We start from the raw sequence: 19,419 nt of genomic DNA, 5'->3' as shown, positions 1-19,419 counted from the left end.
TTTATTGAGACATGTTTATGGCCTAGCATATAATATAGTTTATCTTGGAGAATGATCCATATGTGGTTAAAAGGAATGCTTTGTTTATGTCAGTTATATGTAGAGGTCAGATTGATTGATGGTGTTCAAGTCTTATATGTCCTTGCTAATTTTCATTCTTGTTCTATTAATTATTGAGTATAGAGAACTGAAATCTCTAACTGTAATTGAAATATCTATAATGAAATTGCTTCTTCCTTCAATTATGTCATCTCTTGCTTTATATTGTTTTATATGTCTAACTATTGTGAGGTTTTTTTGTGTGTGTGTGATTGAACCCAGGGCACTTAACCACTGTGGTACATTCCCAGCCCTTTTTTATTTGGAGATGGTCTTGCTGAGTTGCTTAGGGCCTTGTTAGATTGCTATTGCTGCCTCAGCCTCCTAATGGAATTACAGGTATGAACCACCGCCTGGCTTGTTTTGACTTTTTTAAAAAAATATTTATTCTTAAACTTTAGGTGGACACAATATCTTTATTTTACATTTATGTGGTGCTGAGGATCAAACCCAGTGCCTCATGCATGCTAAGCGAGCACTCTACCACTAAGCCACAACCCCCACCCCCACTCCCGCCCCTTTTGACTTTTTAATTGTTGCTAAATATCCCTCTTTGTCTCTAAAAATATTTCTCTTAACTTTTTTTTAACTTAATGTAGCCATTTAGTTCTCTGATGACTACTGTTTTCATGGTACATATTTTCCCATTGTTGTTCTTTGAACTTATTCATGTCTTTGAAAATGTAGTGTCTCTTGTAGATAGCATATGGGTAGATCTTGTTTGTCTTTTATTTTCCTTCCAGTGTGACATTTTCTGCCTTTTGTTGGAGATGTTTTGTTCACTGATATTTAACATAATTATTGTTGTGTCTCAGTTTATTTTTGCCATTTGCTAGTTGTTTTATTTATGGATCTTGATTATTTTATTGGAATTCATAGTAGTATTAAATCAAATTTCAATAAAATATAGAAACTTTGCCCAGTATACCTCATTTCATGCACCTTTTTTTGTGCTATTGCTATCATTCATAAATGTGTTGTTTATATAAATATGTATACCCTATAGATACATTAAAAGCCCAACAGTACAGTGTTATAATTATTGCTTTATACAATCTTATTTTTTTAAAGAGATGAACAGAACAAATCTAAAAAGGTATATTTATAGAGTTATGTCAATCCATATGCTTACTATTTCCTCTGCTTTTCGTTTTTACTTGTGGATTTGCTATTTTGGTATTAATTTCCTTTCAGTTTTATGGACCTCTTTTAATATTTTGTTCTGCTAGTAATAAATTCTCCTTTTCTTTTTTTCTTTTTAATTTTTATTTTTGCAGAACGGGGGGTTGAATATAAGTGTGTTCTACTACTAAGCCATATCCCCAGACCTTTTTATTTTTATTTTAAGACAAGATCTCCCTAAGTTGCTGAGGCTGGTCTTGAATTAACAGCCCTCCTACCTCAGCTTTCCAAGAAGTTGGGATCACAAGCCTGCCCATCATGCCAGCCTCCCTGTCTTTTTCAACCTGGAATGTTTTCATCATCATCTTCACTTATAAAGGATATTTTTGTTGGGTATGGATTTTTATGATGGCAATTTTTAGAAGCGTTAGCTCTTTGACTATGTCATCACAGTGCCTTCTGACCTCCATTATTTCTAATAAGAAGTTTTAACTGATTTTTAAAGTATACTCAGCCCTTTATATCCAAGGATTTCACATCTATGATTCAACCAACTATAGGTCAAAAATATTCCAGTGAAAAACTGCTTCTATTTTGAACATGTATAGACCCTATATAATATAGTATAACACATTTCCATAGTGTTTGCATCTTATTAGGTATTATAAGTAACCTAGAGATGATTTAAAGCAAAGTATATCAGCCGTAGGAATTATGGCACATGGGGCGTGATTTACTTGCAAGGCCTTGCATTACAAAGAGTAAAGAAAGTATGCTGAAGAAGGTATTTAGGTTATATGCGAGTTCTGTGCTGTTTTATATAAGGCACTTGAACATCCCCAGGTTTTCATATCCACTGTGGCTCCTGGAACCAATTCCCGACTGTTAACTTTGAGAGAGAACTATATTCTGATCAGAAGTCAGCTATTAATCATATTGATTTTGTGCATGATGTCATTTTTCTCTTGCTGTTTAGAGATCTTCATTGTGTCTTTGGCTTTTAGCAGTATTATCTTGTGTCTAGGTTTGGATCTTTCTGTGGTTATCCTAGTTGGGATTTATTGAGGTTCTTAGAACTGTACCTTACTTTTTTTTTTTTTTTTTTTTAAATACCAGAGATTGAGCCCAGGGATGCTTAAACACTGAACCACATCCACAGCCTGTTTATTTTAATTTAAAATTTTTAATTTTGAGACTGTGTCTTGCTAAGTTGCTCAGGACCTTGCTGTGTTGCTGAGGCTGGCTTTAAACCTGTAATCCTCCTGTCCCAGCCTCCCAAGCCACTGGGATTACAAGCTTGCGCCAATGTGCCTGTTATTTCTTTTTCTTTTCTTTCTTTCTTTTTTTTTTGAGAGAGAGAGAGAGAGAGAGAGAGAGAAATTTTTTAAATATTTATTTTTTAGTTTTTGGTGGACACAACATCTTTATTTATTTATTTTTTTATGTGGTGCTGAGGATCAAACCCAGCGCCCTGCGCATGCCAGGCGAGTGCGTTACTGCTTGAGCCACATACCCAGCCTTGCCTGTTATTTCTTTAGATATATTTTTCTGCTCCATCTTCTTCTTTACCAGGGATTCCTGTTTTATGTGTATTGGTGTGTTTTATGTTGTTCCACAGTTCTTTGATGATCTCTTAGCTTTTCTTCAATCTTCTTTTTTTTTCCTCCTCTGTTCTTAAAATTGGATAATTTCTATGGGCTCATTTTCAAATACACTTATTCTTTCTTCTGCCAATATAGTCTGTTGTTTATCTTCTCTAGTGAGTTTTTAATTTATTACTTTATTCTTAACTCTAGTATTTCCATTTAGTTCTTCTAAAGGAATTTCAACTGAGAGTCTGTTAATACATTGTTGTTATATTTTCTTTTTAATTCTTAAAACATGGTTCCTTTTAATTCTTTGAATGTATTATTATATCTGATTTGAAATATTTGTTTCTAAATGCAACATCTGGAGAGTCAGAAAATTTTTGTTAACTGCTTTTTTCCCTCTGAGTGTATTCTGCACGTGTCTTGTAATTTATTACTGTAAACCCAGCATTTTTGATAATATTCTGTACCAGTTCCAGATACTGGTTTTTTATTCCCTGGAGGTTGTTGGATTTATATTAATTTTATAGGAATGAATCTGTAAAATATGTCTCTATTGGTGTATGTATATTGATGTTTCTGCTCAGTTTTTTGGTTTGGTTTTTAGTATTATTTTAATTTTATAGCCTGGTTTTCCTAGCTTAATGGCTAATTACTGGACAGTTGTGCTCAAAAACTTAAAGTAAATAAAGTTTCTTTGCTCTGCTGATGGATTTGTGTTTAGGTAGTAGAGTATTCATTATTCAGATGTGTCATTTCTGTCCAGTTTTTATTTTATGTTGGACCCCTTTGAATCTTTTATTTGCATGTATATAGCCAGGCTTGTGTGACTGTTGTGGGACCTTTATAGTGTCTGCTGTGTCTGTGAGCAACCTCAGCCAGAAATTTGTTTGTCCTACTCAGGATTGCAGCTTCAGGCTAACAGAGCTGAGCAGTTGGCCCTCCTCTCATGCTTTCACATTTGGAAGTTGCCTCTGCTGATAGTGGCACAGGGCACAGCTCAAAATGAAAGTAAGCAATTTCATACCATGCCAAGATAGCCTTCAGTGCCCTTGTGGAACACCTAACATTGCTGGAGCTGGAGGTGTGGTGGATGGGAGAAGCCTAAACCAGAATTTCAGAGATTCTCACCATTTCTACCAGAAACACAGCAGTTTTTAATCATTGACACTTCTCAATATTTTGTATTCTTTTGTTGGGTTTCCAGTGTGTTGAAATGTTTTTGTAAATTTTGACCAGACTTATAGTTGCCTTTTGGGGAGAAGAATTGCTATCTCTCTGTCATTTCTGGCAGTACTTTTATAATCTTTTAAAAATAACAAAACCAAAAAGCTGGGCACATTGGTATTTGCTTGTAATCACAGCTACTAGGGAGACTGAGACAGGAGGATCACAAATTAATAGCCTGCCTGAGCACTTAGTGAAACTCTTCTTAAAGAGAGAGAGAGAGAGAGAGAGAGAGAGAGAGAGAGAGAGAGAGAGATTGGCTGGGGGACTAGGGATTTAGCTCACTGGTAGAGCATACTGGGCTTAATCCCCAGTATAGATGATAGATAGATAGATAGATAGATAGTTGCAAATTTTCTTTGGTGCTTTTTTACTGTTTTGTTATAAAATAGGAATTTGGATTTTATTACCTATGATAAAGAATCTTTCCTCTTTATTTGTGATAAATTAATAAAGTACTTTAAAAAGCAAAATATAGGGTTGGGGCTGTAGCTTAGTGGTAGAGTGCTTGCCTCACATGTGTGAGGCATTGGATTCAATCCTCAGCACCACATAAAAATAAGTAAATAAAGATATTGTGTCCATTTACAACAAAAAGAAATATTTTAAAAAGCAAAATATATATAGATTTCATCACTATTCTGCTTGTTATTCTCCAGTGGCTTCTTATTCTAGGCATACTTTCCAAAGTTTTTATCATGGTTCCAGTGACTTTATGTAATCTGGTTCCTAGCTTACTTTCTGGTCTTGTTCCTTTCTGTTAGGGTCTGTAAACAAGTCAAGATGGCGCCTGGCATTTTGCCAGAGGGAGTGGTTTGTGAAGTAATGTCAACGAGCCATTAAGTGTGGAGATTCCTTATTGGTTGACTGCTAGTTTATGTTAATTAAGATAAGCTGTGCGGAATGTATATATACCCCTCCTGTCCTACAATAAACGGCTCCCACTCCTGCTGTATCAATGTACATAAGTTGTTCGTCACCACCCCCCCACCCCCCCCCTCCCGTTTATTTTGCTGCAGCCGGACTGCGGCACCTTTCCTTGATTCCTCTTGATTATTGTTACAGCCACTTAGGTAGAATTCCTAGAGGTTGTGGGAACATAGGCAAGCATATTTTTATCTCAGGTTGTATTTTCCCCCATCTCCTAGGAATCTCTGTTTCCCACAGAGCTTATGGCTTGCTTTCTCAATTCATTCAGATCACTGCTTACCATGGCATCTCATTAGAGAGGACTTTCTATGACTGCTTTCTAAAGTAGTGTTTTCCCCATCCCTCAATCTCTACTGCCATACGTTTATCTTATTACCACCTCATACTGTAGTGGCTGTTTTGACTGTATTCTCTTCTAGAATGTAAGCCATAGATCCAGGGACCTTGTTTATTTTTTTCTTCGGTAGAGATCCAAAACCTAGAATAGAACCTGGCACACAGCTAATGGATGGATGGATGGATGGGTAAAGGTGGGTGGATGCATGATGAATTGGACTTTCTGATTTTGTTTAAAATAGAAGTTTGTGGTTATTGGATATAGTAAGTTTTAGAAAGCCAGCAAACCTAGTGTTTATAGTATACATCAGTGGAGTCCCAAGCTTACCAGATGATGAAGATGCTACTGAGTTAATTTTATTCCCACTTTATGTTCTTCATTAATTTTTTTTTTTTGAGTACTGGAGATTGAACTCAGGGCCAGTTGACCACTGAGCCACATCTCCAGTGCTATTCTGTGATTTATTTAGAGACAAAGTCTCACTTGAGTTGCTTAGTGCTTTGCTTTTGCTGAGGCTGGCTTTGAACTTATGATCCTCCTGCTTGACCTTCTGAGCTGCTGGGATTATAGGCATGCACGACCACACCCAGCTTCTTCATTAAATTTTGCTTGGTGAAATAGTAAGGAGAAAAGGAATTAGAATAGAAAAATACCAGAATATATGCTTTGACAGGGATGAATTTTAGAACTGAAAGTGACTTATATTCACTTTCAAAATTACACCGCCTTCAATTTATATCACTCTTCTTCCTCAAGTGATAAAACTTCAGACCAAGAAGATACACCACATTGCCTGTGGTCACCACAGTTAATTGGTTATGTGTCCTGCAACTGTCAAATTTTAAATTATGCCCCATACTGGAGGTCCTGTGAGAATCTATGAGATTTCCCATTTCCCTTAGTATAACAGATATAGCTCTAGTCCAGTATTCCTTATTTCTTCCATTTATCCCATGTCTTCCCGACTCTTGGGTTTCCTTTCTCAGAAGCCCGTGTGGTAGGTAGAAGGGGAATTCATCCTCTTTCTGTCTCTTATACCAGATGGACATGGACCATCTTTTTTATCTTGTACTTTTATGTCAATGGTGTCCATCACAGTATCTTACTGAGTACAAAGTATATGCTCTGAAAATATGTGAAACTTTTGAATTATATCAGTGCTGAGGGCCATTACCAAGTAGGTATGACGCATCGTAATCCTTGCCAGTGTACCCCATGTTAAATGGACTTGCCTTGGAAATTTGCTGCGACCTTGCTTGTGTGTTTGAGAAAGGTGACCCTGCTCAATCACCAGGGTGGATCCAGGATTAGGGTGTATTCCTGCAGGAAGTATCTCCGTCCTTGGGTTTAGGGCGTGACAATAGGAGTTTTAGGGAAGTTGAGGTTGAAGATTATTGATGCTGGGATTAGGGTGTTCCTGCTGCTTGTTCCCGTTGAGTTCTCGTGAGATTAAAATGGGATTTGAAAAAAGCCTCGTGGAGTAGGATTTGGGATCGGACATTTTGGAATTGCCCCTGAACGTGTGTGGAGGCTGGTGTGAGATCGGGAATAAAGAATTGCTGTTTGAACCTACAAAGCTGTGTGGTGGCTCGTGATTCTGTGCCAAGCCAAGACATTGGCACTTGGCTTTTGGCATATCAGTATATATTAAAGGGTTCCTATTGCCTAAATGGTTCTAATGCTAGAAAATTTTTATCACTAATCTAGTTTTGGAATCACTTTGTCTCTTGAGACTGTGTGATAAACAGTAATAGTATATTACTTTTGTCTGTATCTGACCTAAAATCTTCTGTTATGGCTTGCATAGAAAAATCAAGTTACTACAGATTTAAAGCAGATTTAGACCTTTTTTTTTTTTTTTTTTTTTTTTGTACTGGGGATTGAATCCAAAGGTGCTTAACCACTGAGCCACATCCTCAGCCCTTTTTGTATTTATAGACAGGGTCTTGCTGAGTTGCTTAAGGCCTCACTAAGTTGCTGAGACTGGTCTTGAACTTGTGATTCTCCTCTAACAGCCTCCTGAGCTGCTGGGATTACAGGTGTGTGCCACCCCACCTGACTCTAGAACCTCTTAAAAATTCTCTTTCCAGTGCTGGGGATTGAACTCAGAGCCTTGAACTTGCTAGACAAGTGCTCTACCACAGAGCTACACCTTCAGTCCCCAAAACTGATCTAATTATGGTACTGGTAAAGTTCATCTCAGAGCAGGTGAGAGGCTTAGTGAAGTAGATAGAATCCAGTTTATGGATTCGATCCTGATGTTCTGCATCTTGAGACTGAGGCAAGGGCTTCTTATGACATAATGGGTCCAGGAGGTTGGTAAAAAAGAGAGGACAAAAGTCTGTTCAGAGAAGTGGTGGCTTAAGAAAGAAAAGCTGACTGAGTACCTGAGACTGGCTATGCAAATGTGGAAAGTTTAGAGGCCAATATACATTTCTCAAGTGGTATCAGATGAGGTTTCTTCTGGGGAACTGGCATTCCTGATATCTATATAAATGGAACCAGGTAAATTTGGCCTTTTTTCTCTACATAGAATGTGAAGACTGTGTCTGAGACCCCTGCAGTGCCACCAGTTTCAGAAGATGAAGATGATGATGATGATGCTACTCCACCCCCAGTGATTGCTCCACGCCCAGAGCATACAAAATCTGTGAGTCTGTGGGGACCTGAACAACTTTCTGATTTATCAGAATGAGAAGGGGAAGAGTGGATTAGTATTGAGACCTAGGAGTTTAATATTCTTGTAGGGATTCTTAGATTTTGGAGATACTGAAATCATTTAACACCTTTTCTGACAGTATTTTTTATGTGATTAAAGACAAGAAGGAATATTTATTTTTGGTTTGCAGATAATCCCTCCATATCCTATTTAATTGGTGTTTATGTCAACCCAGCTTTGGTATACTCTGTTTGTTCTCCACCGATAGCACAGGAAGATATATAGAATTGGTGTAACTTAGTTCAGAGCTAAAATAAATTATTCCAGTCTCCTGGGAAGCAACAAATTGTCTTGCTACAGATCTTTTTCTTCTCTGTTAAATGTGCAGTGTTCAGCCGCTTACATCAACATTGATGATACTGACAGACCCAAGAGAATTTATAAATACATTAGCTATTAATATACTGTACATCAGGAGTGCATTTTGATGCCGGATGTTGGCAATGATTTCTTTTAACTTCCTTTGAGGTTCTTGCAGCTCAGAATAGTCAAAGTCCCTGTGTCCTCACTTTGCAGTCTAGTTCCTGTGGATTTTACTTGATTTAGCATCATTGAGCACTGACCTGTCATCAGATGATAGACTACAAATGTTTCTTTGTTTGGGCTTTTTATTATGAGAGTTCCATAAGGAGAGAAACATCTAGGACTTAAGATCTCTGGTAATGCAAAAACAAAAGGCTCTCTGAAAGAGAGCATTCAGAAAGTGTTCAGGCAGAAGTTGGTTGAATGAATTTAGGAAATATAGTGGAAGAAATTTGAGGGGGTTAGATGACCACTTAGAGTGAGAAATTTGTGAACAGAATCTACAGAATCACCTGTCTATAGGTCACAAAATCACCTTAGGGAAAAATGGGCTTTAAAAGTAAATGTTGGGGAATCACACCCTTTGGGACAGGAGTCCCCTGTGTTTCTCTTTTGCTAGCAAAACAATAAACTGTCTTTTTCCTTTTTTTCAAGGAAAAAAAAAAGTAAAATTGTCAGAATATCTCACATTGAGCTAATTGGTTTACAAGCATGTTCATTTAAAACATTTTTCCCCTCTATACCTTGAACTCTTCTGAAATAGAGGCAATCTATATATATATGTACTTTTAGTGCTTAACATAGTTCTTGACAGATTTCAAAGTGCAGTAAATATTGAATAAAGGAATGGATTGATAAATTTGATTTCATGGCATTCCTTTCTGAATAGGTATTGTTGACTACTAATTTATAGAAGAAGCAACTGAGATTTGGGGAGATAAATTGATATATCCACAACTACTTAGTAAGCAAAAGAGCCAGGATTTGAAAGCAGGTAATTAACCCCAAATCCCAGTTGTTTTCTACCATAACACAGTGGCATTTTTGTGTGTGCTGAAATCCAGATAAGGAGAATATTAGAAAAGGAAAAGTCAGGGTTTTATTTGTTGTTGTTATTGTTTTGTTGTTTTCTTTTTCCTCTCAAGGAGCCATATCAGGAGAAGCAGAGATATAGGACAAGGAGTATAGTTGTAAATGCCTGGAATAGAGTTTGTCTACATATACGAGAATAGGAAACTGAGAAATCATTATGCTAGAGTAGTCAGGAAGTCAGACCAGCTGAAGGATCTCATTTATTTATTCATCAGTTCCATCAAACATTATCTTCATGCTTACTTAGGTAGGTAAGTGATTAGATAGAAGAACTCAGAATGAGTAACATACATTCTGTGTCCTCATAGGATAAACTATCTAAAAGATAATTATGATATTTTTCATGACAAAATCTGATAAATACTTTGAAGCAACTCCTTGGGAAAGGAAGTGTAATTTAGGATTGTTTCTTTTGAAATAGTGTACAGTTTCTCATTTCATGTTACTTTTATCTGTTTCTCCTGTCACTTTCTTACCTCCTTTACCAGAATGAGAGTATATGGGCAGTGTTTTATATGGGATTAGGCTTAGAGTAGATTTGCAGTAAATGTTTGTTAGGTAATGAATGAATAAGAAATAGTATCTTCAGAAGCTAAATTTTAAGCGCTTAATTTCTACTGGGCATAATTCTAATAATTTCACTCATCAATGTATTTTTATAACAAAGGTGTAAGATAGGCATCATATCACCATTTTACTGATGAGGGAACTCAAGTACAAAGAAAAGTAGCCTGCCCAAAGTCATGCATATGATAAGAATAAGAGTTGGGATTTAAGCCCAGGTAGTCAAGTTCTTGAGTCTGTTTTCTAAATCACCCTACTGCCTCTTGAAGAACAAGAGTAGTCCTTCTCTGTAAGGGTTCAGTCTAATGAGGGAGTAACACAGTGGCAGAAAATGTTAAGTGTTATTAGCAGTACAGAGTGCTATGGGAATAGAGGATTTCATTTCATCTTGGGAAAATATATTACAGCTGAGAAAGATTCCCATCTAATGATGGAATCTCCTCTACATAATTTCTACTGAGAGTTGCGTAGCCCTTTCAAGTATCGTAAGTGCTGAAACTCTCACTAATCCCTGTTATATACATTGAGAGCAAGGAAGGCTATTTCACCCCAAGCAGATGGGCCTACGCACAGAGGAAGAATAATACAGATTTTGAAATATGAGAAAGAATGAATTTGGGGCAATTTGTTCTGTGGATATTCTAACTGCTCATGTGGAAGATGTTTCCCTATGCTAACAAAGGCTGGCTTTGCCCAAATTTTACACCAATAATGCAGGTATACACACGGTCCGTGATTGAACCACTTCCGACTACTCCAACTCGGGATGTGGCTACATCTCCCATTTCACCTACTGAGAACAACACCACTTTGCCAGATGCTTTGACTCGGAATACTGAGAAGCAGAAGAAGAAGCCTAAAATGTCTGATGAGGAAATCTTGGAGAAATTACGTAAGGACTTTGTAGTTTTCTGAACCTCCCTTTTGTCTGTGACTGGTCAAACATAGAGATGGCATTCTATTACTATAAAAGATCTTGATCCTAGGTTAGGATAGTGTAACTGGTTGGCTATACTTGGTGTCATAACCTTGCAGATTGTGCTTGTCTTCACCCTGCCCTTCCACCTCACTTTCCTGTCTCATTAGCTCTGATTGGATACCATGTTAGGATGGAGATGTGATAGGAGAGAATGTGGATAGCTCATTTTGAGGGCAAGGCAACTCTTATCCCTAGGCATGTCATGGAGATAAGTAGCTTTTATCCAGTAATAATGTAGGAAAGTGTGTTGAGAAAGATGGATACCTTGCCTATACCTGATGGAAAGTGTGCTATGATTAATTACAGATGTTTATCATTGACTTAGAAGAAGACAGATCTGCCATCATGGTTGCAGGAGAGAAAGGAAGAGAAGCCCAACATTTGTGAACTGTACTATGGAATCAAATCTTGATTTTTATTTTCATTTAATTCTCATATTAACCCTGTGAAGACAGGCATTATGGTCCTTGTTTTTACAGTTAAGGTTTTTTTAGTCCCAAAGAGGCCAAATATCCTGACCCAAATCACAACTAGGAAGTGGCAAGGCTGAGATTAGAAAACAAGCATGTAAGACTGGGCACGGTGGCATATGTAATCCCAGCAACTTGGGAGGCTGAGGCAGGAGGATAGCAAGTTTGAGGCCAGCCTGAGAAATATAGCAAGATCCTGTCTCAAAATAAAAATAAAAAGGGGTAGGGCTGGGGATATAGCTCAATTGGTAGAGTGCTTGCCTTACATGCATAAGGCCTTGGGTTCAATCCCCAGCACCACAAGAAAAAAAGTGGGGTGGGCTGGGAATGTGGATCTGTTGTAAAGTGCCCCTGGATTCAGACCTCAGTACCAACCAAACAAACAACAACAACAACAAAAATTGAACACAAGCTTATATTCTTATGAATAGAGCTCCTTGCCTCTTTCTGTGAGTGGACACTTCCATTTCACTTTATTTTAGCAGCCAGAAATGAGGGTAGTCTGTTTCTGTGTTTCCATAAAAGGCCTATCTATACTAAGGGAAGGACTAGGTTAATCTATTGACTTGGAAAAATCATTTGACAAGGGCCTTGGATTTATTCACTGTACCTTCTTACATCCAAAGAGGCTTTTGTATGACTTATTTGGCCAAGTTTGCAAACTGGCGTTGCTTTCTAATGCTCTGGTTAAGCAGCTCTTTACTTCTTCCTGATAATTGTTTGACTTTTTAACAAATTTTGCTCTTAAAAATTGCCCTCGCCTGGGGCCCTCATCAAATGATTAAGTAAAAGCCACTTACCTAGTCATTATTTTACTCCTATATAGATCTTGTTCCCTAAACCAACCAACCACACACACACACGGAAAAGCATACTGTGGACAGAGACTAAAAACCAAACTCCTAATCTTATCTCTGACACCAGTTTCTGTATGATCCTGGAGAAGGAGATTCCCTTCCGTGGGTCTCAGTTCCCCTCTAGAATTCAAGTTGTGAAACCCACTGAGTTCTTTCATACCACTGTGTCTTTGCACTTGAAGTATCCTGTTTTAAACTTCTCAGCTTTCTCTCCCTGGCTGGCCTTCTACTTATCCTGTAAAAGTTGGCTCAGACGGTACCTTTCTGGAGTCTTTCCAGTCTCTTTTTTTTTGTGTCTCTTTCTATATCCCATTGGCATTTATCACAGCAATTATTATGTTTTATGGCATTTTATGCTTACTTGCCTATCTTTTCCATAAGATTGAGCTCCTTGAGAGACTTTCTTAACTGTGCCTTATCTGTTTATTCCTATGACTTGGTACATACCATGAATAAACATTTATTAAATTAATTAAAAATTAATATGAAAGGCTCTTAGGAGTTTAGAAATGGAATAGATTACTATAAATAAAAGCAGTCAAGGAGATGAAACCTCGGGTTGGGCTTCATTGAGGAAAAGCTATGAGCTTGCTTAGTATGCTTTTTGGGAATTAGAGACACTTCTTTAATCCTTGTCAACTCCAGGGGTTGAGGGGCACATGGGGTCTGTTTTGTGTCTTGATCTGGAAAAAAATGATTCATGGTCTCTGTTTCTTTCAAAGGGAGCATAGTGAGTGTGGGCGATCCTAAGAAGAAGTATACACGGTTTGAGAAGATTGGACAAGGGTTAGTAGGGGCATTTTCTTTTCCTGGAGAAATGACTTAAAACTGTGTATATTAGCATATAAGATTCTGCTGTGTTTTGCCTCTCATGAACTTTGTTCTTCTTTCTTTACCTTCCCTTCTGGTGGTGTTATGTCAGGCTGACATCAGGTTTGGTATTGAGAATTATGCTTAAGATGAGAGATGTGCTATTCGTTGACCATATTGCAAAAAATTCCCCTGCAGTGAGAGTAAGAGAACCATTTTTATTTAACACAAATTAGTATCCTAAATTATACTTGGTGCCAAGACCTATTAGCACTAATATGAAATGAAAAACCCAGAACTACAGATCTTTCTGCTAGTGTAGTAGCACCTGTTTTTCTAGGTGGCTGTTAGAATCCATGACTCTTCATCTGGGTTCCTTTTCTGCAGCTTATATGCTGCCCTTAGTGCCCTGAACTCAGCAAATTTTAACTGAGTTCTTTTCATGTACTAGGCTTTATGAGTACAGCTCATCATCAGTGCTGAAATCTCTGCCTTTAAGGAACTCAGGTCAATAGAAGGAGATAGACAAAGAATTATAATATATTGTGCTAAGTCCTTTAAAAGTATTTGGCCATTGGGGCTAGGGTTGTGACTCAGTGGAAGAGCACTTGCCTAGCATGTGTGAGGCACTGGGTTCAATTTTCAGCACCACAAATAAATAAAATAAAGGTCCATCAAAAACTAAATTTTTTTTTAAAAAAAGTATTTGGCTATTATTTTGAGCCCCAAAAGCAATACATAAAAGGTCAGATCTGTCATGACTTTATTTATATGAAATCCAAGAACAGGTAAAACTACTATATAGCAGTGGAAGTCAGAATAGTGATTACTTCTGAGGGAGGGACAGTGGGAAAGAAGTATGAAGGAACTTTGGCAGTGAACAAAAATCATCAAGTGTTACACTTAAGATTTGTGCAAATTACTCTAGGAAAATTACATCTCTGCATGAAAATAATGAGATTTCTGCATATTACCAAAAGAGCTGAAATTTAAGGAAAAAACCCCTTAAACCTGACTTATTGTAGGCTCTCAGAAGCATTGTTGCTAATGAAGTCATTGAAAATTTTCTGTTTTAAATTCTTTCTTATAATTTTCCTTCTGAGAATTGGAGAAGAATTGCATAATGTAGGAATGTTATGATTATGTATCATTTCTATAAGGTACATATGTTATTTACGTATAATGTTTGGTTTAATACTCAAGACAACTTAGAGTTGAGTGGATCTCACATTTTTTTCCTGACCCCATTGTTTTTCCTACTAGATATGCTTTTGTGAGTCTGAACTGGTATAAGTTGAGAAGAAATCATTTTGCTTGCTTCAGGGTAATATAGAAGGCATTTCCTTTAGGTAGTTAAACGGAGACCTTAAGAGTGTAGGCAAAAAGGTACATGGACAAGTGTGGACAAATCAAATCCCTTCTCTGAATTTGAATTTCTTTGTCTGTAAAGGAAGAAGGAATTGAAGGATTGTAGATTAATGGATTTTCACTTTCACATCTGTAAAAAGTTTTTCTTTTTAATAGCTGTATGAGATCTATTCAAAACTTTCTTTCCTGTTTACTTGACAGATCTGTTATAGCTAAGGCAAAAAGAAAATATTTATGAAGCACCTATGCTAATGTTTCTGCATACCATAATTTAAAAAAATATAAATGCCACCCCAGTATGTTGAATTTGTACTATAATAATTTTTGCTTTCTTTTTTCCCCCCAGTAAGACCTGAAGTTTATTATGCTTCAAACCTGGTGTTCATATGCCTTGACATATGAGAAATAATTTATGACTCAATATGATTTCAAGGTAGAAATAATTATGTACTGACCGGTGAGCTTAGTAGCTTTCTAGAACTTTGTAAACATGGCAACATAGTCCAATCTCCTGAAACTTGAGCATGTTTGTCCTTTAAGAATGGTGCATCTGGGGCTGGGGTTGTGGCTCAGTGGTTGAGCACCCCCCCTAGCATGGGTGAGGCATGGGGTTCGATCCTCAACCCCACATAAAAATAAATAAAATTGTGTCCAACTAAAAAAATAAAAATAAAAAAAAACAAAAGAATGGTGCATCTGGTCAGGTGCAGTGGTATATGCCTGTAATCCTAGCAAGTTGGGGGGCTGATGCAGGAGGATTGCTAGTTCAAGGCCAGCTTCAGCAACTTAGTGAGACCCTCAGAAACTTAGCAAGATTCTGTCTTAAAATAAAAAATAAAAAGGACTGGGAATAGTTCAATGGTAAAGCACCCTTGGGTTTAATTCTCCATATGAAAAAAAAAGGAAAAAGAAAGAAAGAAAGAAAGAAAGAAAGAAAGAGAGAGAGAGAGAGAGAGAGAGAGAGAGAGAGAGAGAGAGAAGGAAGGAAGGAAGGAAGGAAGGAAGGAAGGAAGGAAGGAAGGAAGGAAGGAAGGAAAGAGAAGAGAAGAGAAGAGAAGAGAAGAGAAGAGAAGAGAAGAGAGAAAAGAAAAGAACATCTGATAGGATCAGGAGGGGTATGGGAAGGAGATAGATACCCACTTTGTGGCAGAGGATGGCCAGGTATTGGATGATAAAGCAGTGAAGAAATAACTGCCAGTGCAAATAAGCCATTCCTCATTTGATAATCAATATCTTAAGATCACAGTTTTCCAGTTATATAGTGGGACTTCCAACTAAAGAGTGGTGGTTAGGGAGCTGGTGATCATAATTTCTAGCTGGAAGGCATACTTAAAAGTGTCTTGATTTCTCTGGGAAGTATAACCTCAGGGCTTCAGTGAATGCATTCTTATAAAAGATCAGAATTCAGAATGTCTTCAAATTACATCATGTATATCTGACATGGCATGTGTAGCTACAAATATATGTTGTAATTACTCACAGATATGCAGGATTGGTGTTTATAGGCATAGAATGAGGGTTTTAGTTCTTTCAAATGAACACAATTACTTTCCTAGCATTATTTCTAGCATTTCTTTCTCTTACCCCACCCTGTTTGTGTGTGTGTGTATGTGTGTGTGTGTGTGTGTGTGTATACACACACACATGCATGTACATATGTGTGTCTAGTGGGGTTATTCTTATCTTGGGGTGAGGTAGAAATATCAAATTTTCTGTGAATATGTATATTTGAACAAATATATTTAATATAATTTTATGGTAAAAAATGAAAACTAAAAATTGATGTTCTCTTGGCAGGAAAAATGATTGAAAAGCACAGTTTCAAAGGGTCATAATATCATAAACCATCAGTGGAAAGGGTACTTCAAGATTATTTTAGAATATTCAGTGTGGGTTTTCAAGTTTTATAGTTTTTTTGGTGTAAATTTTAATTGAAGATAACATGCATAAGTAAACAAATCAATGAATTTTCAAAAAATGAACATACCCATGTAACCAACATCCAGATTAAGAAAGAAAACATTACTAGCTGGGCATGGTGGTATATGCCTATAATCCCAGCTATTGGGGAGGCTGAGGCAGGAGGACTACACATTTGAGGGCAGCCTCAACAACTTGGAAAGACCTGTCTCAAAATTAAAGGGCTGGGGATATAACTCAGTGGTAAAGTACCTCCCTAGCATGTGTGAGCCCTGGGTTCAATCAGTAGTAGAGAGGGAGAAGGAGACAGCTGGGGGGGACCCAGGAAAGAAAGAGAACATTATTGACACCTCACAAGTCCATATACTTTTTTGATAAATATAAATAAGCCATCTACTCTGCCTCATTCTGAAATTCTTCCTAGGAGGCTTTCCTGTCCCACCTCACTCCCAGTTGAAAATCACAGATTTAATTCTGTCCTTGTTTACAGATGAAGAGTTTAAAGCCACAAGAGATAGCAACTTGCCAAGGGTGGTAAAGAAGAGGAAGGCAAACAGGAGCAAGAAACTTATGTACTTGACACCTATCATATTTTATTTTAGTCACGTGAACTAATTGATTTAAATTCTTATATTCATATTATGAAAGAGAAAAATGAAGCTCAGAGAAGTTACATAACTTGCTCAAGATATGATAGCTAGTAAATATTAGGTAGAAGTTCTAGATTGAAACTCAGGTCAGTTGACCAGTAGAGCCTCTGTTCTCTTTACAATCACATATTGCCTGTCAAATATGAGGATTGGGAGGGCTGTGAACAGGGCGGAGGGGATTATTTTTGTTGTAATTATTATTAACTTAAACTGCCAGATTGTGTATAGAGCTGCATTTAACAAATGGTACTTTATTAGAAAATCTGTATTTTTCTCTCTCTCTCCCCCACCTGTTCAGTGCTTCTGGCACTGTGTACACTGCAATGGATGTTGCCACAGGACAGGAGGTAAGTACACACCACCAGTTCTTTCGTTTCTACTGGGTTTTTTTTTTTTTATGGAGGGTTTTTAATTTTTAGCCTTTCTTAGCTCAATAAGGACATTTCTAGTTTCTATCTATACCATACTAGAACCAAATAGCATGAGGAGACAAATATTTTGGAAGTTTTCTGCAGTTACAATATGGAGAACAGGTTGGAAAAGGTAAGAGAGGACCAGGTGAGTCAGGAGGTACTTCCAGGTGAGAGATGATTGTTTAGAGTAAGTTAATAGCATAGTATAGAATGAAAGAAGTAGATGGATTTGAGGGATAATTTACAGGTAGATTTGATAGGATTTGGTGATGGATTGAATGAGAGAATGTCTTACAAGTGTTGTATTCAAGGACAAAGAAAAGGGGTATAAGTGTAGTTAGGAGGTTGGATCCTGCCTGAGAGGCTTTCTTGTAGCACTGCCTAGTGGATAATTGCTTATACAAACTTGGTGCTTGAGGGAGAAATCTATTAAAGGAGATTTAAGCCCATGTCTATTGCCTCCTCATCTAGTGGTTCTGCTGTTACTCTGTGCCCAGGGTATGACTGTATACTAGAGTCCTCATTTATCTGGAGGCACCTCTTTGTCCTCATTTCATTAAGCCAGGAGAACCCGGACCTTATTGCTTAAAACTTACTGACCCAAGATATAATCTATAGCAGAAGAACAATATGAAGGGAATATAGAGCTCTTGGGATTTCTTCATAGTTTAGTCTTTGGCTGAAGATCAGGAATGTTGGCAGGTGGTCTGGGAGAATTTCTTAGTCCGAAGAGTGCTGGAACCCAGAAATTGAGAGAGGCACCTTCTCTTCCAGTGAAAGTAGAGTTGGCCTCCTCAGAGTGAGGCTTCTAGAAACACACTTGTATATTTTTTTCCATTAATCAAATGTTTTCTTTTTAGATATACATGACAGCAGAGTGTATGTATTTTGACATACTATATGTACATGGCCACGTGTATAATTTTGATGATTGAAACATTCTGGTATCCTGGAAAAGCAGTGTCTAATAGGGGAGCACATAGTTCACTAAACTCTTGTTAGGTTTTTGCAAGCGTTAAAGCTCCATCTAGGGTAAGTCAACTTTAAAAATCACCATTAGAGATAAAGATATATTCATTGTTCTTTGAGGTGAGAATCCAAAGACATAGATGCTTATCTTAAACTATTTATATTACTTTGGGTAAATTCATTTGATCTCTCTGAGCCTGAATTTTACTTATTTATAAAAAGTGTGCAATAACATATACCTGACAAAAGTGTTGAAAGAATTCAGTAAAGGAGTGTTTGTGAAAATACATCATAAATTTAAGAACCACTATCTTTATTCTACAAAGTATTTACTGAGCTTTTGCTTTATGCTGTACCTTGTGCTCAGAACTATATGAAAGATTCAGTCTTGTGCAAGCACTGCAACATTAAGATCATAAGTAAATGTAAAACACCATAATTTCCGTGGTATAAATATATAAGTCTTATGGAGTTGACAGAATCTGCCTTAAAGTGAAATAGTGGTGAGGAAAGGAAGTATTAGCATGCCAGTTTTAAAGACAGTGAATTTGATGCCAAGATGGAAAAAAAAATTAAAAAGATTGTACCAATCCTAAAAAGAACCCTATGAGATAGGTGATGTTATCACTTTTTAATTGGTGAGGAGTGTCCCAGAAGAGTAAATAACTTTTTTTTAATAGGTTGTGCTAACAGCAATTAGCAAGGACTGGATTATAATCTTTTAACTCCTGGGGCTGGGGATGTGGCTCAAGCGGTAGCGCACTCGCCTGGTATGCGTGCGGCCCGGGTTCGATCCTCAGCACCACGTACAAACAAAGGTGTTGTGTCTGCCGAAAACTAAAAAATAAATATTAAAAAATTTTTTAAAAAAATCTTTTAACTCCTAGTTATATGCATTTTGGGCTACAAAGCCACCACAGAATTGAAATTAGATGCTAGGGTCTCTTCATGTCATGTTTCTTAGGCATAATAGCCCTTGATATGGGAGACAGGCAAGTGAT

At 37.2% G+C, this 19,419-nt stretch overlaps 1 protein-coding gene across 3 annotated transcripts in view; it reads left to right on the top strand.

Moving 5' to 3' along the window:
- Pak1 (p21 (RAC1) activated kinase 1) overlaps positions 1-19,419 on the top strand; it is a 147,781-nt gene that overhangs the window by 107,496 nt on the left and 20,866 nt on the right. For all 3 annotated transcript variants that reach the window (XM_077797632.1, XM_026387269.2, XM_026387267.2), the window contains exons 6-9: positions 7,838-7,954; positions 10,700-10,874; positions 13,011-13,074; positions 17,335-17,383. In XM_077797632.1, the coding sequence (XP_077653758.1) occupies positions 7,838-7,954; positions 10,700-10,874; positions 13,011-13,074; positions 17,335-17,383 (405 nt within the window). The remainder of the gene's footprint in view (positions 1-7,837; positions 7,955-10,699; positions 10,875-13,010; positions 13,075-17,334; positions 17,384-19,419) is intronic.

The sequence above is a fragment of the Urocitellus parryii genome, chromosome 4 (assembly GCF_045843805.1).
Source record: "Urocitellus parryii isolate mUroPar1 chromosome 4, mUroPar1.hap1, whole genome shotgun sequence".
Taxonomy (NCBI): Eukaryota; Metazoa; Chordata; class Mammalia; order Rodentia; family Sciuridae; genus Urocitellus; species Urocitellus parryii.
Note: the sequence above shows the minus strand (reverse complement) of the source record. Positions and strands in the feature narration are given on the sequence as shown.